Genomic DNA, 23,589 nt, shown 5'->3' on the forward strand with positions numbered 1-23,589 from the left:
GGCACCCTGAGGACAAAGCGCACACAACAGGGTATCAGCAAGTTTCATTTGGAATGTTTCTGAGGGGTTACATATATTCTATAAATAAAATTGAAATGGATCAGCTGGTGATTAGGGTTTTTGGAAGCAAAGCACAGATTATCCCAAACAGTATCCCAACAAATGTCTGCATTTGCAGAAGATATGTCATAAGCTGTCATTTTCTGAATTTATTATGAGTACCTTTCTGTCAGTAATGTGAGGTAGAATGCAATGTATTTATGTATACTTGCTTAGCTAGGTGCATTGGCAAAAAGTGCCACAAGGGTAGGGTAAAATGGGCAAAAAAAACAACACAAAAAAACATTTATATTGGTTTAAACACTAAAGGATTGTATGACTCATCAACCATAAGGCTGGATTATGACTTGAAAGTTAAGTATTTCAATAACCACCATCATTTTTATTTATTTATTATTATCAACACACCTCAGAAATAATAATAATAATAATAATAATAATAATATAATAATAATAATAATAATAATAATAATCCTTAAATTTACTGTGGTGTATCATGGAAACAAAATACAGCAAAGCATTGTAAAAGAACATTGAAAACACCATCACAAACTCCAACATAACAAACACATTTGTATACTCAAGCTTGGTACCTATGAACATTTAGACTATTTGTACTCTAATTAGAGAAGCATTTTTGAAAACAGAAAATATGTCTGGGAAATCGCCGATCTGTAAGTGCTACTGTGTGTAGCCAGTATTGTTTGCAACTTCCCACAAATAAGTGTATTTATACTGTTTAATATCACTATGATTAAATAACAACTGCAATTATGAGTTTAGTAACATTCATTCATTTGGAATATGTTCTGTTCTGTCAATTACTTATTTTGAAATGTGTACATAACGAAAATGACACCCATAGACATTTTGAAGCTACAAAAAAAAAAAAAAAAAAAAATCGGATTTAAAAGTTTAAACCAAAAACAACAAAAGCCTACACGTGCTAGAGTGGTTAAAATAAAAAAAAAAAAAAAAAAAAAAAAAAAAACACTGTCACAACAGCATCAGCAGGCCGTGAGTTGTGTCCCATTCAAACTTTGGACTTTTTTTGTAGTGAATACACCCGGGATAAGTAGAATTTGTATTTGCAAAAGTCTGGATACACGTTATCATTTGCTGTTAGTGCTAGTCAGAGAGCGTCACAAGACCAAGCGGTTTCAGCTGATCACATGACTCTTCCGGGTCCTTCTGACTCTCACCGTTTCTCCTGATTGTTTTTTGGTTCATTTATTATTGCTGGAAGAAGATGGCGACGGAGAGGGAACCTCCACCGCTGGGAGATGCAAAACAAACCGATTTCATGGAACTGGAAGACGGGGAGGATCTCTTCATCAGCACCGCCTCAACGCTGGAGGTGAGACTGCTAAAACGTAGCTTTAATGTTCAACTATCTATATGTTTCTTGCAGACTGGTAAATGAACACAAGGCACCACTCTGTTAAAACTAGAGTACACTTAATCCAAACTGACAACTTTGTATTTAAAACCTACTGGAAAAACGTATTGTACATTATAACCCTGACTGCATCGCTTTTTAGACTTGTTTTTGTATAACAGGTATCAAAAATAAACCGTTGTGTGGCTTATGATTAGTACGCATGTGTGAGATGGGATAGGGGTGTCAGTGTAGGGTTACTTTCACTTCCTGCTTGCGAAGGGTTACACCAAACGAGTCTAGCGAAAACAAATGCTTATTTTGTATACAGTGTGTTGTATCTAGAGGTTTTGTGAAGATGATATATAACCCGAAAACTTTGAAAAACAAGTTGTATTGCAGTGGTGCTTTAACTCCCTCCGAACAAACCATTCAAGCCTCCTCCTATGTGGCTGTATTTGCAACGTTTTTATTTGTTTTTCATTTATTTGTGATTGTTGACAACGTCGTAATCAACAGTTACTATGCAGATCTACAGTATTTAATACATTGGCTTCGTCATATTGACAACAGTTATCAAGTTTAAAAGCTGTTTATAAAATTAATGTTATCAGCATATATATATATATATATATATATATATATATATATATATATATATATATATATATATATATATATAATCAGTATGTTAGTCATTAATGGAATTAAATGTGGGAGTTGGAGACCTCCCTGTTTCAAATAAGACATTTATAAAAATAAATAAATAAAAACCTTTCAGGTATTGCTGAAAGACAAAACTGACCTAGCGACGCCTTTCCCTGGTTTACTGTACACCCTTCCCCCATCAAATCTGGGAACTGGAAAGACCAAACACCCCTTCCCAGTTGCTGTATAGTTTGTGCCTGTTTCATTTCATAGCATGACAAGCTCAGGCACCCTGGTACTGAGAACAGCAATCTGTTGATCTCTGTATGTACAGTCGATAAAACAAGGTGTAATGCAGTAGTTGGCATCTGTTACAGTTGTCAGGTCACTTAGTTCCTCCCTAAAGTAATGGGTGTGACTGTTACTGTACCAGATTGTTTTTCTTTTGAGAAAGAAGGAATTCCTATTTAACCTTGGCCACTGCTAGAGTCACGTGGTAGTCTTGTGAGTGTTTATAAAATATATAGTGTCTAATGTTCTTTTGCCTTTGCTGAGTCTGAGGTTCGAAGTGGTCTTAAAAGCAGCACTCGAGGCGTAGACACAGATTAACCAGTCTGACCTTTGAGTCTTCATAGTTAGTAGCTACTCTGCAGGGGTGTTTTTACTAAAACATAGTCATTGAAATGGTAGTGATACACAGTTAATGGAGAATGCTTATTGTAATGTGGCTCCATCCTAGGTAAAGAGCAAAAGGTTCTTTATAGAGAAACCAACAAGGCCTTTTATTGTTTTTATTTACTCAGGATCGCATTTACAAGTGGCAAATTGGTAGCAAGAAGCTTAATCTTACGGTACACATTATAAAAGTTTAATCAGTTGAATATTGAGCTTGCTCTTAATAACGATTGACCTTGTTATTATTTTGTTTACTGTATCTCGGTATTCTGTCTACTTTGCTACCGATATGTAGCCTACTTTCTACTCCTGCTTGCATTTCCTCATGAGAGATTCATCCAGAACAAGGTTAATACTCATTAGCAATGCTGTTTGCTTTAAATAGGAAGACTGTAATTTTCTAATAGTGAGTGTGTCATTGTTTTTCAATTGCATAATTGAAAAATGTATATTTATCCCCAGTCAGTTCTCTACCTGAGCTAAACTTTAAACACCAGACCAGTGTCAAGGTTCAGTGTGGGGGTAATATATACTGCTAATGGTGCAGAACTATTAATACACAACTAATGTGTAGCATGTAATATAGGTGCTCTTACTGTAAGTTAACCTACTGAATTATATACTGGCCACCAAAAGTATTTGTACAGTGGATATGATGACAAGACAATATTTGAACAAAATCAATCATATTGAACCATCCAATTAATGATCACATTTTCTTTGCCACCAGACAAAATGTGGTATTTCTTTAGGAAGTAATTTCTTCAAAAAGTATTTGTACACGATGATCTGAAAGACGAGCTTAGAGAGCAGGCTTCAGAATGTTTTAGTTTTACAGTGTAGCTCACAATATCGTGGCCAGGCTGTTCGTTAATTGTCTGGTTCTAATAAAGGTCATCAGTGTGGTATTTATACAGGGTGTGTCAACATTGCTTCACTCATGAGAAAAATGTCCAAGACTTATGAGTTGTACACAGCTCTCTGGCAAAGAAAGGCCTCAGTATATAATGTATGAAGTACTGAAGCATGCAGACTTTAAATTAATCATACAACAGTACAATACACTGTTCAGAAGTCAGGCCTTGTTGTAAATGCTGTTTGGTAGAGCTGCCCTAGGAAGACCAATGCCAGAACTCATTTAAATTGTCTAAGTGGTGCAGAAGAACAGAAAAGCATAACAAGTATTTTGTGTTCATACAATTCAAAATTTGGTGTGACAAGAGGCAGGTGGGGAATACTGCCTTGACGGTCTGCAACCCACGGTGAAGTCCTTGCCTGGGTTTTTAAGGCAGAGATGGGGATAGGTCAACTGCATTCCATCAAGGGGACATATGGATTTAGTATGAAAACACAATTGTTGATTGCTCCCAAAAAACTGATTGGTCGCCAGTATAACTTGAAACACCATTGTGCTCCAAAGTGAGTGAAGCCTTAGCTGGACTTTAGGGGTCTCCTGAAAGCCAAGACTTGAACACAGTTGCAGTGCTTTATATTTTATTTTCAAGATTAACACAACAACAAAACCTGGCTGTTTGTTTGCCTGTGCTCCTTGACCAGATTCATTTTTTTATTTGTAATCAGCCTATGGTTAAATGTATTTGCTACTACCGGTTTATTTAAAACAAAGCACAATACTATCCCACAATTCCCCAGTGACCTTTGACTCACAGCAAGAATTTCAGAGGTTGGCCATGTTTAGAAATAAAGCATTGAAACGCTCTAGATTTTGGCAGCTAGCCGTGGGCAGCTGAAACCTGTAGTACCAAGCAGTGGAAACAAGGCATAATTTACAGGTGTCTGGAACAAAGTGATGACCAGTTATGTGTGCTAAGCAGTTTGGTCGAATGTGTGATAAATGTATGTGCCAGATCTACTCGGTACTAAAAAACTTTTGTGTTGTACAGTAAATGTAAGTGAGTGTGCATATAGTAAGAGTGTACAAATAACAAATAGACTTGCCCAGGCACATATTGTTTTATTTTTTCATAAAGTATGGAACTGTATGTTGGTCATAATAGAGCAACTGTCTCATATTGCCAAAATAAGTTAAACTTGTTTTTGACAGGTGTTCAGGTACTTTTCAGCCACTCTGTTTAAAGCTTTGAAACATCCAAGTGCAACAAAGGGTACATTTTGACCTTTGAAGGTTTGGAACACGTTACCGAAGGAAGGTTCAAACCTTTGATGGTACTAAATTACATCATTTACTGTTGTCATCACTACAGCTACTATTTTATATTTGATTGAAAATCCTATTATTTTACAGGTAAGCCAAACATATTGACTAGAACATTCACATGTAGTTTAAAAATGTTATATAGAACAGTAATCATGTTTTCATAATTTAAATAGAATTACATGTTTATGTACATGTAATTGATGCTGCTTGAGATATAGTGTATACAGTAAACTTGCATTGCAGCAGCACCAACTGCAGCGGGTTTAGGCAAAACAAAGCTGTATTTAACAATCACAGTTCCAAGCAGGTTGTCATTCACAGTCACATTTTACTATTATTTATTATTATTATTATTATTATTATTATTATTAATAATAATAATAATAATAATAATAATAATAATAATAATAATAATAGGAGCTTCACTTATCAAGTGACCCCAGAGATTGGTTGTGCCTCCATGACACATCAGCAGTCACTTTCACAGTTTGCATTCAATTTTTTTTTAACAAAAAAATCCCAAACAGCAGAGGGGTTTCGAGATATTTCTTTTAGTACAGCTTATGTTATACAATGGTTTGCTGTCGAGATGCTAAATGAAGACATTGAAGGTTTGCCTCTGGATAACAAAAGCTGGAGGAGGGAGGGGGGTGCTAAATTAAAATAAAAATTATTGGTGTTAACATATATCTTGTATGTTTCAAACATAGTCTACCATAGCACTTCTCTGACAATGTGTTGTACACTAGGTATTCAGTACATGTTTTACTGAAGCACTGCAACCGTTATAGGTACCCCCCAGTGTTTTGGATATATACCCTGCTCTGTACATGGCTGTGGCGCCATATATACCGTGCTTCCATAGTCAAGCCAACTTGAGTACACACCGTAATTGCCCCCCCAATGTTGCGTTTCCATGTTTTTGTAAAACTCAAGTTGGTCTCAAATTCGGGCACGTACCCGAGTTCTTTGGTACCATTTACTATGAAGGCTGGCCAAAATTAATCAGGCCAAGCAGAAAATATGCCACTAATCATGGAATCCAGGGTCTTGGCAACAATCTCTAAAGCCAGTGTCATTTGCAAATTATGGTTAGAAAAAACAAAATAATAGCTTACCTGTAATTTTAACAATGTAAAAAAACAAACAAACAAAAAAAACAATGATTTAACATGACAGCACATTATGCAACGTGGAATCATACTGAAACGTTATCACTGACTACTGTTTGGGGAAATCAGGTCATTCAAAGTCAGCCTCAAGGATCTTCTTGAAATCAAAAAGTGTTTCAAAGTATAAGTCAAGTTCCACTTTCTATGAGTGTGAGTAGGAATGCGCTCCAATGTAGGGCAAAAATTAAAATCGGAATACAGAAAAATCAAGGACCACAATAACAAAAGCGGAAACAATCTAAAAACATTCCGCTATTACAGTTTAGATGCGGTTTTCGGACACTGTCCAATATCTCAAGACAATCTGCAGTGAATTTTCTGGAAAAGTATCTATTGCCGTGTTTGGTGATAACAATGTTATAATGTCAATAACAGTGATACAGTAATGTGGTTACTATCTGGCTACCTCGCGTGATAGCATGAGTGAGACTTGTCCAGCTCAGGTAATAACTCGGGTTGCGCCTCAACTTGAGTTTTAGAAAATTCAGGTTAAGCCGGGAGCACTTGAATGCACTCGAGTTGGCTTGACTATGGAAACGAGGTAATGGAGTTGCTATGTAATATGATTTGGTAGTGGATTTTTTAAGTAATATGCATTATACAAATTAAAAGATCCTTTTTTGCATGCAAGTGACAATTTTCACATATTGTCAAATGGTTTATTTTAACAGAGAAAAAACAAAACAAACACAGTGTGTGAATGGCGCCTGATGAACCTTCAAAGTTGTAAAACTGCCTTTGAAATCCTGGCCTGCGAACAAACCGTCTAACACAGCCCTAGAAACACCAACATATTTTGTATTTTTAGAGAAAAAAAAATCTAACTGGTAAAGTTGTTCAGTTAAATCATTTTCTGTAGTTAATTTCAATGTACCAGCAATATATCTCTATACCATTCATTATATTCGAGGTCCATGGACCCTTTCTTGAAACACAAGTGCATACACAGCATGATTGAAACATTTCCTGTCTCCATTGTTATCTTCCTGAGCACAGGATATGGATACAGCTGAAACATAACCTCACTTCCTTTCCAGTTACCTCTTGCCCACTGAGATTGTTTGCTTCATGTGAAATAATCTAGATGCTTTACTGAGCCTTCCATTCGGCAATCGTTCAGTTCTGCTTATCCAGGCAATAACGTAGAGAGGTTGGTGTTTTTCTGCTGTGGTAGCATCAGGAAAACAAATGTGCTATTCTCCATCAGGCTAATTTTATGTTTTTGTGTTTCAGTCTAGTCCAACGTCTCCTGAACCAGCTAGCCTTCCTGCTGAAGATATCTGCTCATACTCTAATGGGCCTCAGCCTGCAGAGATCTCATTAGACGATGATCGGGAGGATCTCTTTGCGGGTAATTAGATCTGTTTGATTTTTCTAAGGCTTTAAGACCAAGGGCCTCATTTACAAAAGAGCATTTTATATATATATATATATATATATATATATATATATATATATATATATATATATACACACACACACACAGTGCCTATAGAAAGTCTACACCCCCTTGAACTTTTTTCACATTTTCTTGTGTCAGTGCCTCAGACTTTCATGCATTTAAATGAGGATTTTTTTCCACTTATCTACACACCATACTCCACACTGGGGGATAAAAGTTTTTTTGGCATACTTCAAAACGGGATTCAAGGTGGGCTTTCTTTGAGTAATGGCTTCCTTCCTTCTTGCCACCCTATCATAATCCAGGGCGGGACCTGAGGCAGGGTCTTGGTGGTGCCATACACCTTCCACTTCTTAATAATCGTCTTGAACGTCCTCCATGTGATATTCAAGGACTTTGATATTTTTTTATACCCATCCCCTGATCTGTGCCTTGCAACAACTTTGTCCCGGAGTTCTTTTGAAAGCGCCTTGGTGCTCATGGTTGAATCTTTGCCTCGAAATGCACTACCCAGCAGAGGGAACTTACAGGAACTGCTGAAATCATGCGAATCACTACAATTTATTTTTTACATTAATTTTCTGCAAATTTCTTAACTTGGAAGTTGTGGGGTGGATTAGATTGAAAAAAAAAAAAAAAAAAATTAATTTTAATTCCAGGCTATAAGACAACAAAAGGTGAAAAATTTGAAAGGGGTGTGTACATTTGTGTGTGTAAATAATATTTTAAAAAATCACGTAAATAGAATGGGAATGCTTTCTTCCGATTGGTTGCTCTAGAGGGCATTAATGGCCAGGAAATGCCCTCAGAATGTCCACACAATCGTGAAGTACAGTAAGTTATCAATCTGCCAAAAAAAACATCCAGTATAACTGTCAACTGTCAGAACCACAACAAACCCATGAAATAATGGCTATAACAGGTCACATAATAGGTCCTCCATAAAAAAAAATATATACTGGCTCCATCTCTGTCAACAAACAATAATGGTCTTCACATCTTTCCGATGTCTTTACTCCTGCAATTATTGATGTCCACCAGTCGTCAATGGTTGAAAATCAGCAGCAAACCTTCCAAAAAACTTAAAACCTACAAAAGCACATTAAAAAACTGAAGCCCAATGCTTTGCTTCACCCTCAGAAATCTCAGCCACGAACATACCCCCTATGTTTCAAAACTGCACTCTCACAGAAAACCTAATTCAACTTGAAATAACTTTACTGTAAAATTGGTAATTCCTTTCTTTTAAGAATAAATTAATTTGTTTAATAATACTGTTATAGAATCAGTTTGTTATATTTACCTATTTAAAACTGTAACTTTTCAAAAAAGAAAGCGCAACAAAACAGTCTTGAATGTTTTCCGTGTCTTAAATAAGTTTAACTAAACTGTATTTTTTGATTTTTGTAATGTTTGGTTTTGTTTGTTAAGAAAAAAATAGTTTGCTTCGCTGTTCACGGCTGAATTATACCGTCGAAGAACCACTGCAGCAGCACGGAACGAGCACTGCAGGACATATAGAAAAATAAATCAGAGGTTATAAATCTTAATGCTATTGCTGTGAAAACCATAAATACTGTTTATAATAGCAGTAATGACCTACAGGCTAGGCATAAACGGCCAGGAAATGCCCTGCCTGTGTGTCATTATTGCATAAATAAAGGAAAATAGATGAATAAATTAACTCAATACCATAATGCCTGATGGTTTAAATAGATAGGAATAGTATATTGTTATATAATTAACTATGTAGTAAATTACATTACAAGCAAATTCATAGATTTAAATAGAGAGAAGTGAGTGTAGTTACTGTGACATAGTTTGCTTCGCTGTTCACGGCTGAATTATACAAATACCTAAGTATCTCTGTTTGTTTTCAAGTAAGAAACTAAACAAATTTTAATTAAAGCTTCCACCAGTGATTATATATTAACATGGTAAGACACTTTATAACACACCTTTTCCATATCCATTCATCAGAGGTGGCATTCACTTGACATTGTGCTACTTTGGGTGCTTTAATAATAATAATAATAATAATAATAATAATAATAATAATAATAATAATAATAATAATGATGTATTCTAGTTGAATTTTCAGAACAGGCACATTTTCACTTTGTCTAAAAGTGCAGAATGAATGTATTGGTAAATATAAGGCTGTTGGCTTTATAATATTCTCTCATTCTGTACCCTGTCCAGTCTTTTCTTTGCCAATTGCGTAGTTCAGTTGCTGTCTGTACAACCAAGTGTAAAACAAGCAGGTTAGTAACACCACAGTCGGGCTCCTGTGTTGGTCTCCTGGTGCTACACAGGGTTTGATAGGGGGTTTCTTTTCTTACTCTTTCACTTTTGTATGTCCTCAGAAGCAACAGAAGAAGTGTCTCTTGACAGTCCAGAAAGGGAACCCATCCTGTCAGATGAACAGTCTCCTGCCATCACCCCAGTGACTCCGACTGCACTTGTAACACCAAGAGTAGAACCAAAATCTATTTCTGTTCCTGCCATGTTTGAGAGGTCGAAAGAAGAGGTAGCGTGCACACTAAACATTGTTTTCTAGTGCTGCTGTTTCAAGAGAACAGTCAATGGGCTGTGAAGTGTGCGTTTTTGAGTTTTTAGTTTAGTTTGTTCACGTCGTGTCCACAGGGCCAGCACAAGTACATCTCAATAGTGCAAGCACTGATACAAAGAGAAACCTGAGGAAATTGGATGTACATTAGAATGATTGTTTGTAATTTATTTCAGAATTGACTGCTCCCCAGTTATTAGGAATTATATTTCCTCCAATAATTTTTCAGATATTATCTGGGCCCTATCGCACCCCGCCAAAGCCAAACATCCACAGATAAAGGCTATATATATATATATATATATATATATATATATATATATATATATATATATATATTATATATATATGTTATCCTTACATTTAGTATATTAAATCATGTTAAAAATATATACTGAATCTTTTTTTTTTCTTGCAGCTGGAAGAGGAGGCTAATGGAGACTCATTTGACATGGAGATTGTTGTATCTGACCCAGAAAAAGTTGGTGAGTTCTATAATATATCACCATGTTTTATTTCATTATTTTACTGCCATAGGAAGTTGATCATTATGTGCCTGCTAAAGCAAGCACTGCTGAATAATATTACACTTTGTTTTTGTTTTTTTTTTGCTTTTCAAGGGGATGGTATGAATGCCTATATGGCATACAAAGTAACAACAAAGGTAACCACAAATTCTCTTTTATACATCTTGTTTGTTTCTGCCAAGCCACAGTAATATACTGACTTTGATTTAATTCAAATTGATGAAAAAACAAGTCTTAACAAATAGACATTAATTTTTTCCCATGTTTTCCCCATACAGACTTCCCTGACAATTTTCAATGAGAATGAATTTTCAGTGAAGAGGCGGTTTAGTGACTTTTTGGGCTTGCATAGTAAACTAGCCACAAAGTACATGCATATAGGTTACATAGTTCCCCCTGCGCCAGAAAAGAGCATTGTAGGTAAGGTGGATTTTGTTTCACTTTTTTTGATAATTATCAATAATAATCAAAAAAACATACTATTATGATTTGGTAATTTGCAACAAACTAACAGTAGTGTACTTGGCATGTACCAGTGTGCTTAAGATTGATACGTAATAAAAACATAAAAAAACTATATGAACATAATTTAGATATTTTATTTAATATCATGTAATCAAATAAACTATACAATTATATACATGCGTCTGTTGTTCAATAAGTATATGGGAAAACTGTCTGCTTGATTTTTTCCATACACAAATGTAAATGATCAGTTTAAACCTGAGGTCTGTAGTGCAATTGGAGATCTGCTGATCCAGAATGGTAGCAATTGTAATGCAAAAATAAAAGGAACAAAGATAACGTAGAGCTGGAAATGGTCTGCAGATATTCACATATTAGCTAGTACTAAGAACAACATTATGAGGTTTCTTGAAATTGATCAATTTGGTTTTAATATAATTGTCATTCTCTTTAGCTTATCTATGTCAATTTAGTTCTGTCTGATTTTGAGTTGGTGGGGTGGGGGGGGAAACAGCAATTCTAAAATAATCTACTGTATCTCATGAACAATGGACAAAAAACAATGTGATACTTAGTCCATTTGGGGATTGCATTGAAGGGTTTTTTGGGGGCATTCGTAGGGCACATGTTCCGGCTTGTCAGAAAAGTTACTGACTAGCTACTTATGTATGCCTCTTGTATGTATGTCAGCTAGAAACTGATGAAATGATATTTCTCTTGGTAACTTACTTTAAACAAATGTGACATTTACAGGCATGACAAAGGTCAAAGTTGGTAAAGAAGACTTGTCATCTACAGAATTTGTAGAAAAACGAAGAGCAGCCTTGGAAAGGTATAATATTGGCATGGTTAACATGTTTAAAATAGTATTGTTATATGTATTTCACAATGGTGTTTTAAGTATGCATTTACAGTATGTGGCTGTATGACAGTACATACTGTTTATGAGGCGGGTCATTGTTCCATTGTCATATGGGCTATTTCATGAAAACTGCTGGTAAGCCCAACATTTTTTTGATGACCAGGCTTCCTTGTTAATAAAGTACCGTCACCTCAGAAATATTGAGCTTGCCATTAGTCTTAACATCAATGACTTGTACATGTAACAACATTGTATTTGTGAATTGGAAGGGAATAAAACCCCTTTACCTTTTGAATATATAAGGTCAATATCAGAGGTGGAAGTGTTTTATTAGGATAATCAAGGTTTTAGTGTAATTTGCAAATCAAGATCGACAATGTAACATCTATGTGTACACCCACTGTGCAGGTTACTCTTGATTTTCATGGAGTTAAAGTGTATAAACAACTTGATTAATAGTGGGCAAGTAACATGGTAGCGAAGTGGAAATCTGGAGTGCTTAATGCTTAACAAGAGGTGCACACCAAATACAGTTCTCAATTTCCCTTTGTGCAAAAATGTCCACAGGGAATAAGCCTATTAACACCCTGCTGTACTGTAATATATGGATTATTCGCTGTGTTGGGGTTAGACCTATTCACTGCCTACAGTGTGTACTTTAGATGCAAGTGGGGAAGGTTTACTGCACAGTCCAGCTCAATTGCATGCAAAAGGTTCACTATAAAGAGCACTGTTGTTGTGGTCTTGTATTGTGAAAAGGTTAAGCAACAAAATATTAGGTGAATGATTATTACTGAACTCGGTGGGTTTCTCATCTGACAGAGCTTTAGAGCAGCTGTAGTTTTTAGTGGACACGGGAATATCAGAGTCAGCGGTTTGACAGCAATTTGAGACATGAATGGTCTTTTGTCTGGTTGTGATCCACCCTAGTATTCTTTGTTTTGTGCATTCTGATGCATTGAATAAAAATTAAAGTTAAGTGAGGGTTTGACATTTCTCTGCCCTTTTTCGAATCCTATTGATTGACTTGAAGGTCAGTGTTGTTTGAGTCCACTCCAGGCAAAATACAAAAAATCTTTTAAATTTGAGAATGCCGCCTTTGTTTTTTTTTTAAAGCCTGAAATATTTTTTACATGTTTATGCAGTACTCATTATTGTATGGTATATTATGGTATTACCTTTTTTCTAAATGAATTATGCAAATTAACTAATTTCCCTGTGTTCTGTGATATCAATGTATCCCCCCCCCCCCCCCCCAAAAAAAAAAAAAAGATATCCCTATTCATGGTGAATAAAGACTACTTTATTGAAAAGAGAAGTATATCCTTTGCAAAAATGTCATGTTTATGTAAAATTGAGAAGTGCTTAGAAGCTGTTGTCTTTTTTTTTTTATTTGGGTACACACCAAATGTTGGCTCCTGATCCATTATGATAAATAACAAAACATTTGCTTTTTACTTGACATATCGTGACACCTGTGATATATAAAATGTAATGTCTGTGTGTCCAGAAAAATATGTGTCCACCTGGCTGAAAGTCTACCCCCACATAACTATTAGATTCACATCAACTTTCCAGACATGGCACTATTTATTGTTGTGTGGTAGATCATATGTACCTTTTATTGTGAATATGTATACCTTTAATTTGATACCATAGTTATAATTTATAGGTCAAGAAAAAAAAAAATCATATTTTAAGAAATAAAAATCAGGAGCTAATGATTTAAAATGTTCTACAACCAAGAGTTCTTGCAAAAACATATTGGTCTTGAAAAAATAAAGTGACACACATATAGAAAACTACTTCCAGGACCTAATTTAGCACAAAGTGTTGAGAGTATCAGCATATGGGGACATAAGGAAGTCTCTTTTTACATGCAGATACCGTGGATGTAGTCTACAGTGATCTACTGTACTTTTTGCATGGCTCATGTGTTACTAATGACATCCTTGTTTATTTATAATTTTCCAGGTACCTGGAGAGGACAGTAAAGCACCCAACTTTGTTACACGACCGTGATGTCATGCAGTTCTTAGAAAGCTCAGAGGTACTTTCTTTTAACTGGAATATTCAGGCTGATAATACTTAAATAATGCTAGGGTACATTCATATTTTTCAATATGAAAAGTACAATAAAAAATTAATTGCTGGGATCCTTAGTTATAACATTTTGTTTTTTTGTATATCTCTTACGATTGTGCTTTACCTATCATGCTTCTATGTAGCCACATGTAAATTGGGTGCTAGCATAAATCAGAGCCAGTTTTAGAAAAGTTTGTACGTCATGAGTTAAAGATCCATGAACGCATGTTCATTATATTCTGTTACATATAACAATGATCTCACTGCCTTTCTCTTAATTCACTTTTCTCTACAAACTAGGAATATCATGAGCTCCTATTAATGAGTTTCATTTTAATTGGTATTCAAATTCCACCACCTTTCTTGAAGGCAGCTCTTTTATTGCTGCTGCAACAGATTGCTAATTGTAAAAGCTTGCCTTGCCATGTACTCATTAAGTGGCCAGTAAGTTTCCTTTTTCCAAGCGTTTTTTGATAAACAGGGGTTTTTGTTCAATCTTAATAGAAAGAGTGGCTGAGGGCAAAAAGAACAACAACAAAAAACCACAATCAATTGAAAGCCTATATACGTATGTTTTTCCTCTTGAGAATTTGAGAAGTGAACACAAAATGAGATCCTATGTTATTGAAATGTATGAGAGTGGAGAAAACCCCAAATCCTATTTTCTTTCCTTTCTCCCTCTGGTGTCCGGCTAAACCCCCAGCCTGTTAACCAGTTTGTTTGCCCTTATTTGTCATTTGATTCCAGCTGCCAAGAGCAGTTAGCACCCAGGCGCTGAGTGGAGCAGGAATATTGAGGATGGTAAACAAGGCTGCCGAGGCTGTCAACAAAATGACAATCAAGATGAATGAATCGGATGCAGTAAGAGCTGATTTTTGGACTTGAATAATGAGATGAATTAATGAGCCTCTCCAATTGCATTTTCAGGTTATGCCAGAACAAAAAGGTATAGTAATTTGCTGAGTGGAGGAGGAGGAGGGGTAGGGTAGTGTATAAGAGGAGGGGGGGTTAGGGTTAGGTGAGAGGGAGTCTGTTTACATTAGTAGGTCACAAATGTATACATGGTAAATGTATTTATTTATTTATTCTCTTAAAATGAGAAACGTGGTTTGTAATGGCTTGTTCTCGCTAAATGAACACCATTTATTTTGTTGAACAGTGGTTTGAGGAAAAGCAGCAACAGTTTGAAAATCTGGACCAGCAGCTGAGGAAACTGCACACAAGTGTTGAGTCTCTGGTCTATCATAGAAAAGGTTTGTATTTAGTAGAACAAGAGCATATCCTTTTTTTTTTTTTTTTCCCATATGCCTAGAATTCAGCTTCCCCTTCATGTGTCAGGATTCATTTTACTTTGTTGTACACTTAAGTAATAATCCCTGACACAGGGAATTACCAGCGATTATGAACAGTTTTGGCAGTAATGGCCAAACTGATCCATATTCTGATAAATCCTGTGAAGGGATTATTGTAATGAAGACATAGAATGTGCAATGTGATGCTAGTCTATTTAAAAAAAAAAAAAAAAAAAAAAAATAGAAATTAGTTCCTTAAAAATAATTACTTTTTTTTCAGCTTGTGTCAAGTATTATAGCTGTTTTATAGTCAAGCAGCTTGTACGTTTTCTGCCTATTGACATCCTTAATATTACCTGGATTGAGAGTGTAATAGTACCTGGATTGAGAGTGTAAAATAGAATACTGCGATGCTGTGCAAGTTTAGCTGAAGGAAGGTGTTTTATTTTATTTTATTTTATTTTTTTTTAGGCAAACCTTTAATAAGGCTTTTGAAAAAATTGTTTTGTTTTTTTTTGGTTTGTTTATAAAAGTGGTCTTAGATAAATTGTTTGGCATTTATTTATTTATTTATTTTTTTGCAATATATTCATTTTTTCAACTGCACCGCAACTATACTGTGTAACGTATACATTCCAAAACCATTGCTGACCACTGGCAGCTGTATTTGGTGCTTTTTCTCTTAGAGCTCTCCGTGAATACAGCTGCCTTTGCAAAGAGTGCCGCCATGCTTGGAAACTCTGAGGACCACACTGCCCTCTCGAGAGCTCTCTCCCAGCTGGCAGAGGTGGAGGAGAAGATAGACCAGCTCCATCAGGAGCAAGCCTACGCAGACTTTTACCTTTTTGCTGAGCTGCTCAGTGATTATGTCCGTCTCCTTACAGCTGTAAAGGTATTCATTTTTTCACACTTCATAACCACAAACAAAGGGTAAAATAGCTCAAACTTGTGTCTTGTGGCAGGATACATAGCCTTTAAAGAAAAAGTGACATGTAGAACAGGTCATGAATAGGTTTTAGTATGTTTGGTTCATAATTTTGAACTTTTAAAATAATTTTTGCATCCATCAGTATGAGACATTTATGACACAAATATACTTCATAAGCGACATGAACATGAACTTTGTTTAATGAGCAAGTAGTTTCAAACGACATTTTTACAGTTTTGTTTGTACACACACACACACACACACACTATATATATATATATATATATATATATATATATATATATATATATATATATCAATAAAAGTGTATTTGGCTAGCATGTAAGATACATAATATAATAAGGTAGAATTTATTTGTCCATATTAAGGTATTTGTTCACGGACCACCTGTAATCCCCCCCATCTCAGAGGAACACACAATAAGCACATAAAAAATCAATATACTAAGAATAACCGTAGACTTACTTTTCTTTGTTTTAATGCAATACATGGGCCGATTTCTGTGAGCAAAGTTATATTTAAATTGGAATTTTAAAGAACGGTTCTAGTTTACTTTTCATAATTCAGTTTACACAGAGGGGGAAAAAAACAGACTGTTTTAGTTTTAAATTGATAATTAGAGCAGAAATGTATTCATGTGAATTAGTTACAATACATCCATGAGGTACCAGCATAGTCGGACCTCCAAATCTCCAGCTGTAATCTTTATTTATTTAAAACTTATTTTTGCTGAAGCACAGTTCAATTAATATCAATACACAACATATTAAACTCGCAATAAATAAACACGTTGTAAGACGCCTTTAAAAAAAAATTAAAGTTTTTAAAAATGAGTGACATGCCTTTCGTCACATTTGAACTTTTTAGGAGGCATGACTGTAGAGTGGCTAGAATTAACCTACAAGAAGTAAAATCTGTTGGAAAAAAATAAATGAAAAAAAGGGTTATGTCCACTCTGTTTACAGAGCGACTGAGACCAGCACGAAGGCTTCATTCATTTTAATTAATTACAATAAATGGAAATGTTGAAAACCTCCAACCCAACTACAGCTGTATGTTAATGCAACACAACGCATGCCCTGTTGCGTGTTATCCTACTTTACAAGGTGATATGTTGAGTGCACATGAGTGCAATACACAAAAAATCCCTAGTAAAGAATACATTGTAGACACTCCAAAACTATATATGACGGAGAGTTTAGACCGTTTTTTTTTAACGTGTGCATTTTCTTCCTGTTTCTGTAGTTGTTTTTAAGGTCTCAGATTTTGGGGTTGCAATGGGATCTATAAACTATGCTGCCGCTTCTGTTCCACAGACCACCTGAAGGGAGCAAGACCACTGTTCTATAGCATTTATGTAAAACTTTATGTAAACTTCAGTGTGATTATGAACTTGGTCATAGAAGTTTTAATTATGTGAAAACACTGAAAATTCAAACAAAAAGCTTATGTCATGTTAAAATGGTATCAGATGAGTTATCATTTGGTCAAGTGCATAGTTTGTCATGTGTTAGTTTTTTCTCCCTGTAGGGTGTGTTCGATCAGAGAATGAAGACCTGGCAGAAATGGCAGGATGCTCAAGCCATGCTACAGAAGAAGCGGGAGGCAGAGTCCAAGCTTCAGTTCGCCAACAAACCAGACAAACTGCAACAAGCAAAGGATGAGATCAGAGAGGCAAGTCTGTGGCGTCGGTTGTACTGAATCACGAGTGGAGCAGTGGGTTATTAGAACCAGGCAATTCTACCTCTTACAAGGGGAAGTCTAGGAAGTAATACACTATCCACAGTGTGGCACAGCTCATTCTTGGCTCGGTTACAGGTTCCCTCAGGCCCCTGCTTTACAGTGCAAAATGTACCTTCTTACCCTCTGTGTAAAATATGATTATATAGAAGTGGAATGGGAAGAGCGTAGTGTATTTGATAACATCAATTAGTCTGCAACCTGGTATGAAAAGAGGAGAGGAAATGTTACCTATACTTCCTTTACACTAATATACTAATGTCATGTGTTAAAATCCATAGAATACACATCAACCCATAAGCTCTTATTTCAATGGTAGTTTAAATGCTTTCACCCCATTTCTTGGTGCACTTTAAAATATATATTTTGTGAATGTGAATTCAAAATTGCATGTAATCTAGGTTGTCCCATACAAGGTCAATTTTTAAACGTTCACTTTTTTTTTAAATTAAATTATTTTTTTTTAGCATAAGACATTTTCAGCGTTGCCATAATTTATGCATTTTCTCTGCCATGCTTCACAAAGGAAATTGAAGAGGTAGGACAAACCCGAGTTTGGTTTTCTTTTTTGTTCATGAATCATTAGCAATAATGGTTGTGTTCCTCTCGCTGTACGTCATACAAAGCATTGATGTACTTCTGAGTGTCTCGAGTTTAAGAAAGTGCATATTTTATACTAATACTTCACTGCTTGTTTTTGGTTTGATCATCTTTTCACACATCGCCTTGTTTACCTTTCTCTGCCTGTGTACCACCTGTGAGACATCAGTGTGCTGCCTCTGTAGTGCATTAATCAAGGAGCTGAGCTGTCACTATCTGAAAACTGACAGCACTTTTGCAGTCAGCTTTCTCTCGTAGTTTTGCCCAATTTTCTATATATGGTTGAAATCATTTCTAGTTTCAAAACACAAGTCATTATATTTGACTGTTTGTCAAAGAACAATTGATACTGTGATTGTGGCCTTTTGTCTAATAGATGCTAATAAAAAATGTGATGTTTTTTTATTTTTTTTATTTGTATTAAACTTGCTTAATTATATAAACAAACACCACAGAATTTAACACAGTATGAAGGCAAATAAATGCATAATAGTAAAATACCAATCAATCAATCAATCAATCAAATTTATTTTGTATAGAGCCTTTCATGCCAAGGCATCCCAAAATGCTTCACATGACAAATATACTATACAATAATATAATATAATATACAATAAAGTATCAAAAACATCCAGAAACAAAAATTAGAAGGAAAAAAAAAAACATATAAACAAAACTCTAAAATAGGCCATCCCAATCTACAAAAAGGCCTCTGCGTAAAGATGTGTTTTAAGCTTTGATTTAAATGCATTTATATCTATTAAGAAAACATCACTGCAGTCCCTATTCACGATAATATGAATAAAATATAATTTGATATTCATGTTACTTTTTTAGACTGCTGTCTTCTTTTACAACAGCCAATGAGATATTCATGAACATGAAGCTTTTCTTTCATTCCCACCTACAGACTGAACTTGTTTCAGATTTATGAACATGGCTGCATTCACCGCAGCATTCTGTTGAGGTTTTGGGTGGGTCATTTTCCATTGTGTTTTTTCAGGTCAACTTTATTTAAATGGTGTTGGGGTGTCCAAAACTGTTTGGACTGTTTGGTTTTTTATTAAGTACAAATTGTGTTAAATTGCCAGTGCTGTGTTTTATGACATGGATTTTGCCACTTGCTTGTGGAGCAGGAACAGCATTAATCAGTTTTGGAGTATTTAGAAAGACTGATGAATGGGTGCCACCTCAAAGCTACCTTTTCTACCCTGGTTTCCAGCACATCTCTGTGTTTTAGATGCTTTTGTTTTGTGTTTTTTTGGTGAGATTCCAGTCATTTTCTAAGATTCAATACACATTTTTATTAATAAGTCTAGCTTGTATAGATAACATTGTGCTGTTTACCCAATATGAACGTCACAGTTTAGCTGACCTAAAGCTCTTATGTTTGTTTCTGTTCTTCATTTTTCTTCAGTGGGAGGGAAAAGTCCAGCAAGGAGAGAGAGACTTTGAACAGATCTCCAAAACTATCCGCAAAGAAGTGGGAAGATTTGAGGCATGTTCAAAATTTTTGAACTTTATTTGAAACGCCTCATTCTATTAATAGTCGTTTGTTTCTGCCAGATTTAGTCTCGTTCCTTTACGTAATCTGCTTAAACATTGCCCTTCTCTCTATTGACAGACTGAAAGAGTGAGGGACTTCAAAACTGTTATCATTAAGTACCTAGAGTCCTTAGTGCAGACACAGCAACAGGTATGTTTTATTAAATCTATTTAATTATTTAAAGAGCAAGTATCTTAATGCTGTGTGTATCTATCTTTACCTGGCTTTGAACCTCATCCGAGCTTGTCTGGAGAATTTTAACTGCATAGTACTGAACAAACTTCCTCTTTCCATTGAAACCATGTGACATGGTGAGTAGGTGGGACTATCCATGTTGAAAGGTCATTTGAATGGAATTAGGGAGTGTGTTCAGTCATAAGCAGTTAGAATTTTTCAGAATATTTTTATTGGCAGATGAAGTAATTATTATAATCCAATATTGGATCAACAGAACCCTAAGCCACTCAGCGTAATTGAAAACACAAATAAATGACTAGGGAAAGGTGAAAAAATACATAATGTTGCATGTTGTGTGTGTTTTTTGTTCTTTGTATACTGATGCCTTTTGATTGCTACTTGAATTCTTAACACAATATGCATGTCATATGGTGACTCTAAACACTGCCGCTTATTATTTCTATGTTCCAGTCCCCCAGGGTTAATTTTATAGAATGACTTATTAGCATTAATAGATTCAATTAAGAAACACCAAAGTTACGTTATTGAAAAATCTGTGTTATCAATTTTAGGGCTTTTTCATGTTACACTGTCTAACCGGAATACCAATAAAGCAAGATGTATTGCAGCTTTTCACTGGCCTGTCTTGTGTCACCCAGAAGGTGCTAGAGCCAAGGATGCTTGTAGAATGCAGTAATGATAATACTGTTCAATAATAACCAGCAGAATAAAAATGGAACTCTGAGTAAAACTAAAGAAACATCTTTACCTGGTTAACAGATATTTAAAAAAATATTTTGATAATGCTTTATTTTTATTTATTTTTTAATTATAAACAGTTAATAACTTCTGTAGCCTGCGCACATGTTAATTTGCTAAAGATTGTGTTATCCTAATTTTTATTTGCCTAAACAAATTTAAACCCATTTCAGTCAGAAATAAGAATCATCATTAAAGAGGAGGGAAGTTGCCCTGAAAAATAAGTCACTTCATATTAAGTCATTAAGCGTTAACAAATAATGACACATTTGTTAACATATTGGTAAGCTACTATAATGTAGTTAAGTTTATAAACAAATTTTAAAAAGTGTGTATCTATATATAATTCATTTAAATAAATTAGATTTATTTATTTTTAAACATGCTACCAAAGTCCCTTTAGTTTTACTTATTAGATAAAATCTGGGTATTAGGGTTAGATATTATGATAAAGTAAAGGAATATTTTTAAAATAATGGTCATTTGAGTTATTGCTACAGGGCTCGAAATTAAGTGTGGCAATTGCCATAATGCCCATCAAAATGAAAGTCTATCTATGGTAATTATGGCTACAGTGACCTTTTTGTTACTGCAACTACAGACGCCTGTGCACACCAAATTAGGAAGTGTTTGGATCCTAACAATAACACGATTACATAGTCGCATCAGTGGGGGGAAAAAACCAAACCAAACAAACAAAGAACACTACCCTTACAAGCACACGGATTTCTAATGCCATCTGACAAAAGTCCTGAAAAGAAAGTTGAAGACTGTAACCTGCAATTCACTTGAATGGTTCAGTTGCATTATCCCATTTATTTTAATTTTTTTTTACCCAACAAAACAAATACGGTAGTTAATACTTTTCTACATTGTATTACTGTGTTTATCATTATATGCTACCCCATGTCTGCCAAGCTCTGAATTGCTCTCTGTGTGGTCTGGGTGATGATAGTTGTGTTCCTCCCAAACAGTGACGATGTTTGCCAAAAAAACATCTTTTCAGACCCTGTGGGCATGAAAGTCACCCGTAAGCCAGTAGCCACGCAGGGCAGTGAGTGCAGTTAAATGTACAGAGGCAGCTTTTGTCAAAACAACATTTTCTGAACAAATAAGTAGTTATTAAGTTGAACTGTGTTGTTTCTTTCTGCAGCTAGTAATTTGCTTTATATATGAATTCTTATATCCTACACTTTGGCTTTTACTTAGAGGCCTTGGTGTCCTCTACAAATGTACTGGACTGAAGCCCATTTTAGCCTTTCTCTTTCTTTTGCCAGTTTAGAGCCATGTTACTAGTATCAATGATCATCCTTAACTATTGAACACTCAATGGTGTTGAATTTAGAAATACTGAAGGAAACTAAAATTCAGTGACAAATGTTTTGACTAAAGTCTCTCTTTTTCAGTGTCTTTCATTGAATGAGATAAAGAGCTGTTTCCATGAGCTGTGTGAAATCCGCTTGGGGCACACCAGGGCTGTCAGATAAAATGTGAATTGGCTCACAATTAATTGGCACAGACCCAAGACATGTCAACCACTGAGATAAGACTTTTAAAAAGTGATTATCGTTCTTGACATGGAATTTTTATATAAATGTGAAGGTAGGAATTTGACGACAGGCAGAACATGGTGTAAGAATCTTGGCAAAGTTTGACCTGTCCTCGCTCTTTTAAACTAAAATGTATTTATTTCTACAGCTGATAAAATATTGGGAGGCATTCCTGCCTGAAGCCAAAGCCATAGCCTGAAAAAAACAGTGATTCCAAATCTGAAGATGCTGTTGACATTTATCATGTTTACATCGGAATTCCACACTACAGAAATTGCACGGAAAAAGGAAATCTAGAACACACCCAAATAAACCAACCACTATATATTTTAAGATTAAACATGTGGCTCCTTTTTTATCCTATGGTGTTTTATTCACAAGCTGCATGTCCTGATCCAATCAAAACGTGCACGGACTGTGGCATGATACGCTGCAGTATTTTGCTGAATTGAGCTCTATTACTTTTTGTCTTATTATTTTTTCCTTTTTTTTTTTTTATAAATGAACTGCACTTAAAGTGCAACGTGAGAGCCCAAAACTTTGAAGATTTCCGTTTAAACAAACTTATGTTTTAAAATCTGTGTTGAAGGATATCATGAAGCAAATTCTACTTTCATTTAAGTTTTAATAAAACATTCCTGTACATAAATCATTAATTTTGTGATTATTGTAATAATAAAGGAATGTACCTTATCAACTGTGTTTGAGTTTACCTGGTATTTCAAGAACAATTTTTATGAAATATCGTTTCCACGCAGTGTGGTTGTTCTTCAAATTATCAAGCAGCTTTTTTGCTAAGGCTGGTTACTCACATTTGGACCAGGAAACAATAGTGCTTTAACACAAGCCATGAAATAGCCACATTCAATTAGCTCTTTAGAATTGATGGGTTTTGTACATTTTAGTAACCTCACTCAACTGCTGTGACACGTGCAGTTCAGCCTTTTTATATAC

At 35.2% G+C, this 23,589-nt stretch overlaps 1 protein-coding gene across 3 annotated transcripts; it reads left to right on the top strand.

Annotated features, from left to right (window-relative positions):
• Positions 1–1,231: 1,231 nt before the first annotated feature.
• LOC121315439 (sorting nexin-2-like) lies at positions 1,232–23,141 on the top strand. Of its 3 annotated transcripts, XM_041249545.1 has the most exons (16): positions 1,233–1,417; positions 7,346–7,463; positions 9,881–10,044; positions 10,502–10,568; positions 10,704–10,747; positions 10,889–11,030; positions 11,829–11,907; positions 13,912–13,987; positions 14,770–14,883; positions 15,182–15,275; positions 16,001–16,206; positions 17,794–17,937; positions 18,530–18,541; positions 20,021–20,101; positions 20,228–20,299; positions 22,784–23,141. In XM_041249545.1, exons 1-16 carry the CDS (start codon positions 1,310–1,312, stop codon positions 22,832–22,834), a joined length of 1,572 nt encoding a protein of 523 aa, XP_041105479.1. In that variant the 5' UTR covers positions 1,233–1,309; the 3' UTR covers positions 22,835–23,141. The 3 variants fall into 3 exon arrangements, with proteins under 3 accessions (XP_041105491.1, XP_041105479.1, XP_041105486.1); XM_041249552.1 differs by lacking the exon at positions 18,530–18,541 and having other exon boundaries at positions 1,234–1,417; XM_041249557.1 differs by lacking the exons at positions 18,530–18,541; positions 20,021–20,101; positions 20,228–20,299 and having other exon boundaries at positions 1,232–1,417.
• The last annotated feature ends 448 nt before the right edge of the window (positions 23,142–23,589 follow it).

The sequence above is a fragment of the Polyodon spathula genome, chromosome 1 (assembly GCF_017654505.1).
Source record: "Polyodon spathula isolate WHYD16114869_AA chromosome 1, ASM1765450v1, whole genome shotgun sequence".
Lineage (NCBI taxonomy): Eukaryota > Metazoa > Chordata > Actinopteri > Acipenseriformes > Polyodontidae > Polyodon > Polyodon spathula.

What these genes read in the sequence shown, in the direction of transcription:
- LOC121315439 (XM_041249545.1), top strand. Translation starts at nt 1,310, where the DNA reads ATGGCGACGGAGAGGGAACCTCCACCGCTGGGAGATGCAAAACAAACC. An exon ending in AAGAAGTGGGAAGATTTGAG is followed by an intron (nt 20,102 to 20,227) that starts GCATGTTCAAAA and finishes CTCTATTGACAG; the next exon opens with ACTGAAAGAGTGAGGGACTT. An exon ending in TAGTGCAGACACAGCAACAG is followed by an intron (nt 20,300 to 22,783) that starts GTATGTTTTATT and finishes TTATTTCTACAG; the next exon opens with CTGATAAAATATTGGGAGGC.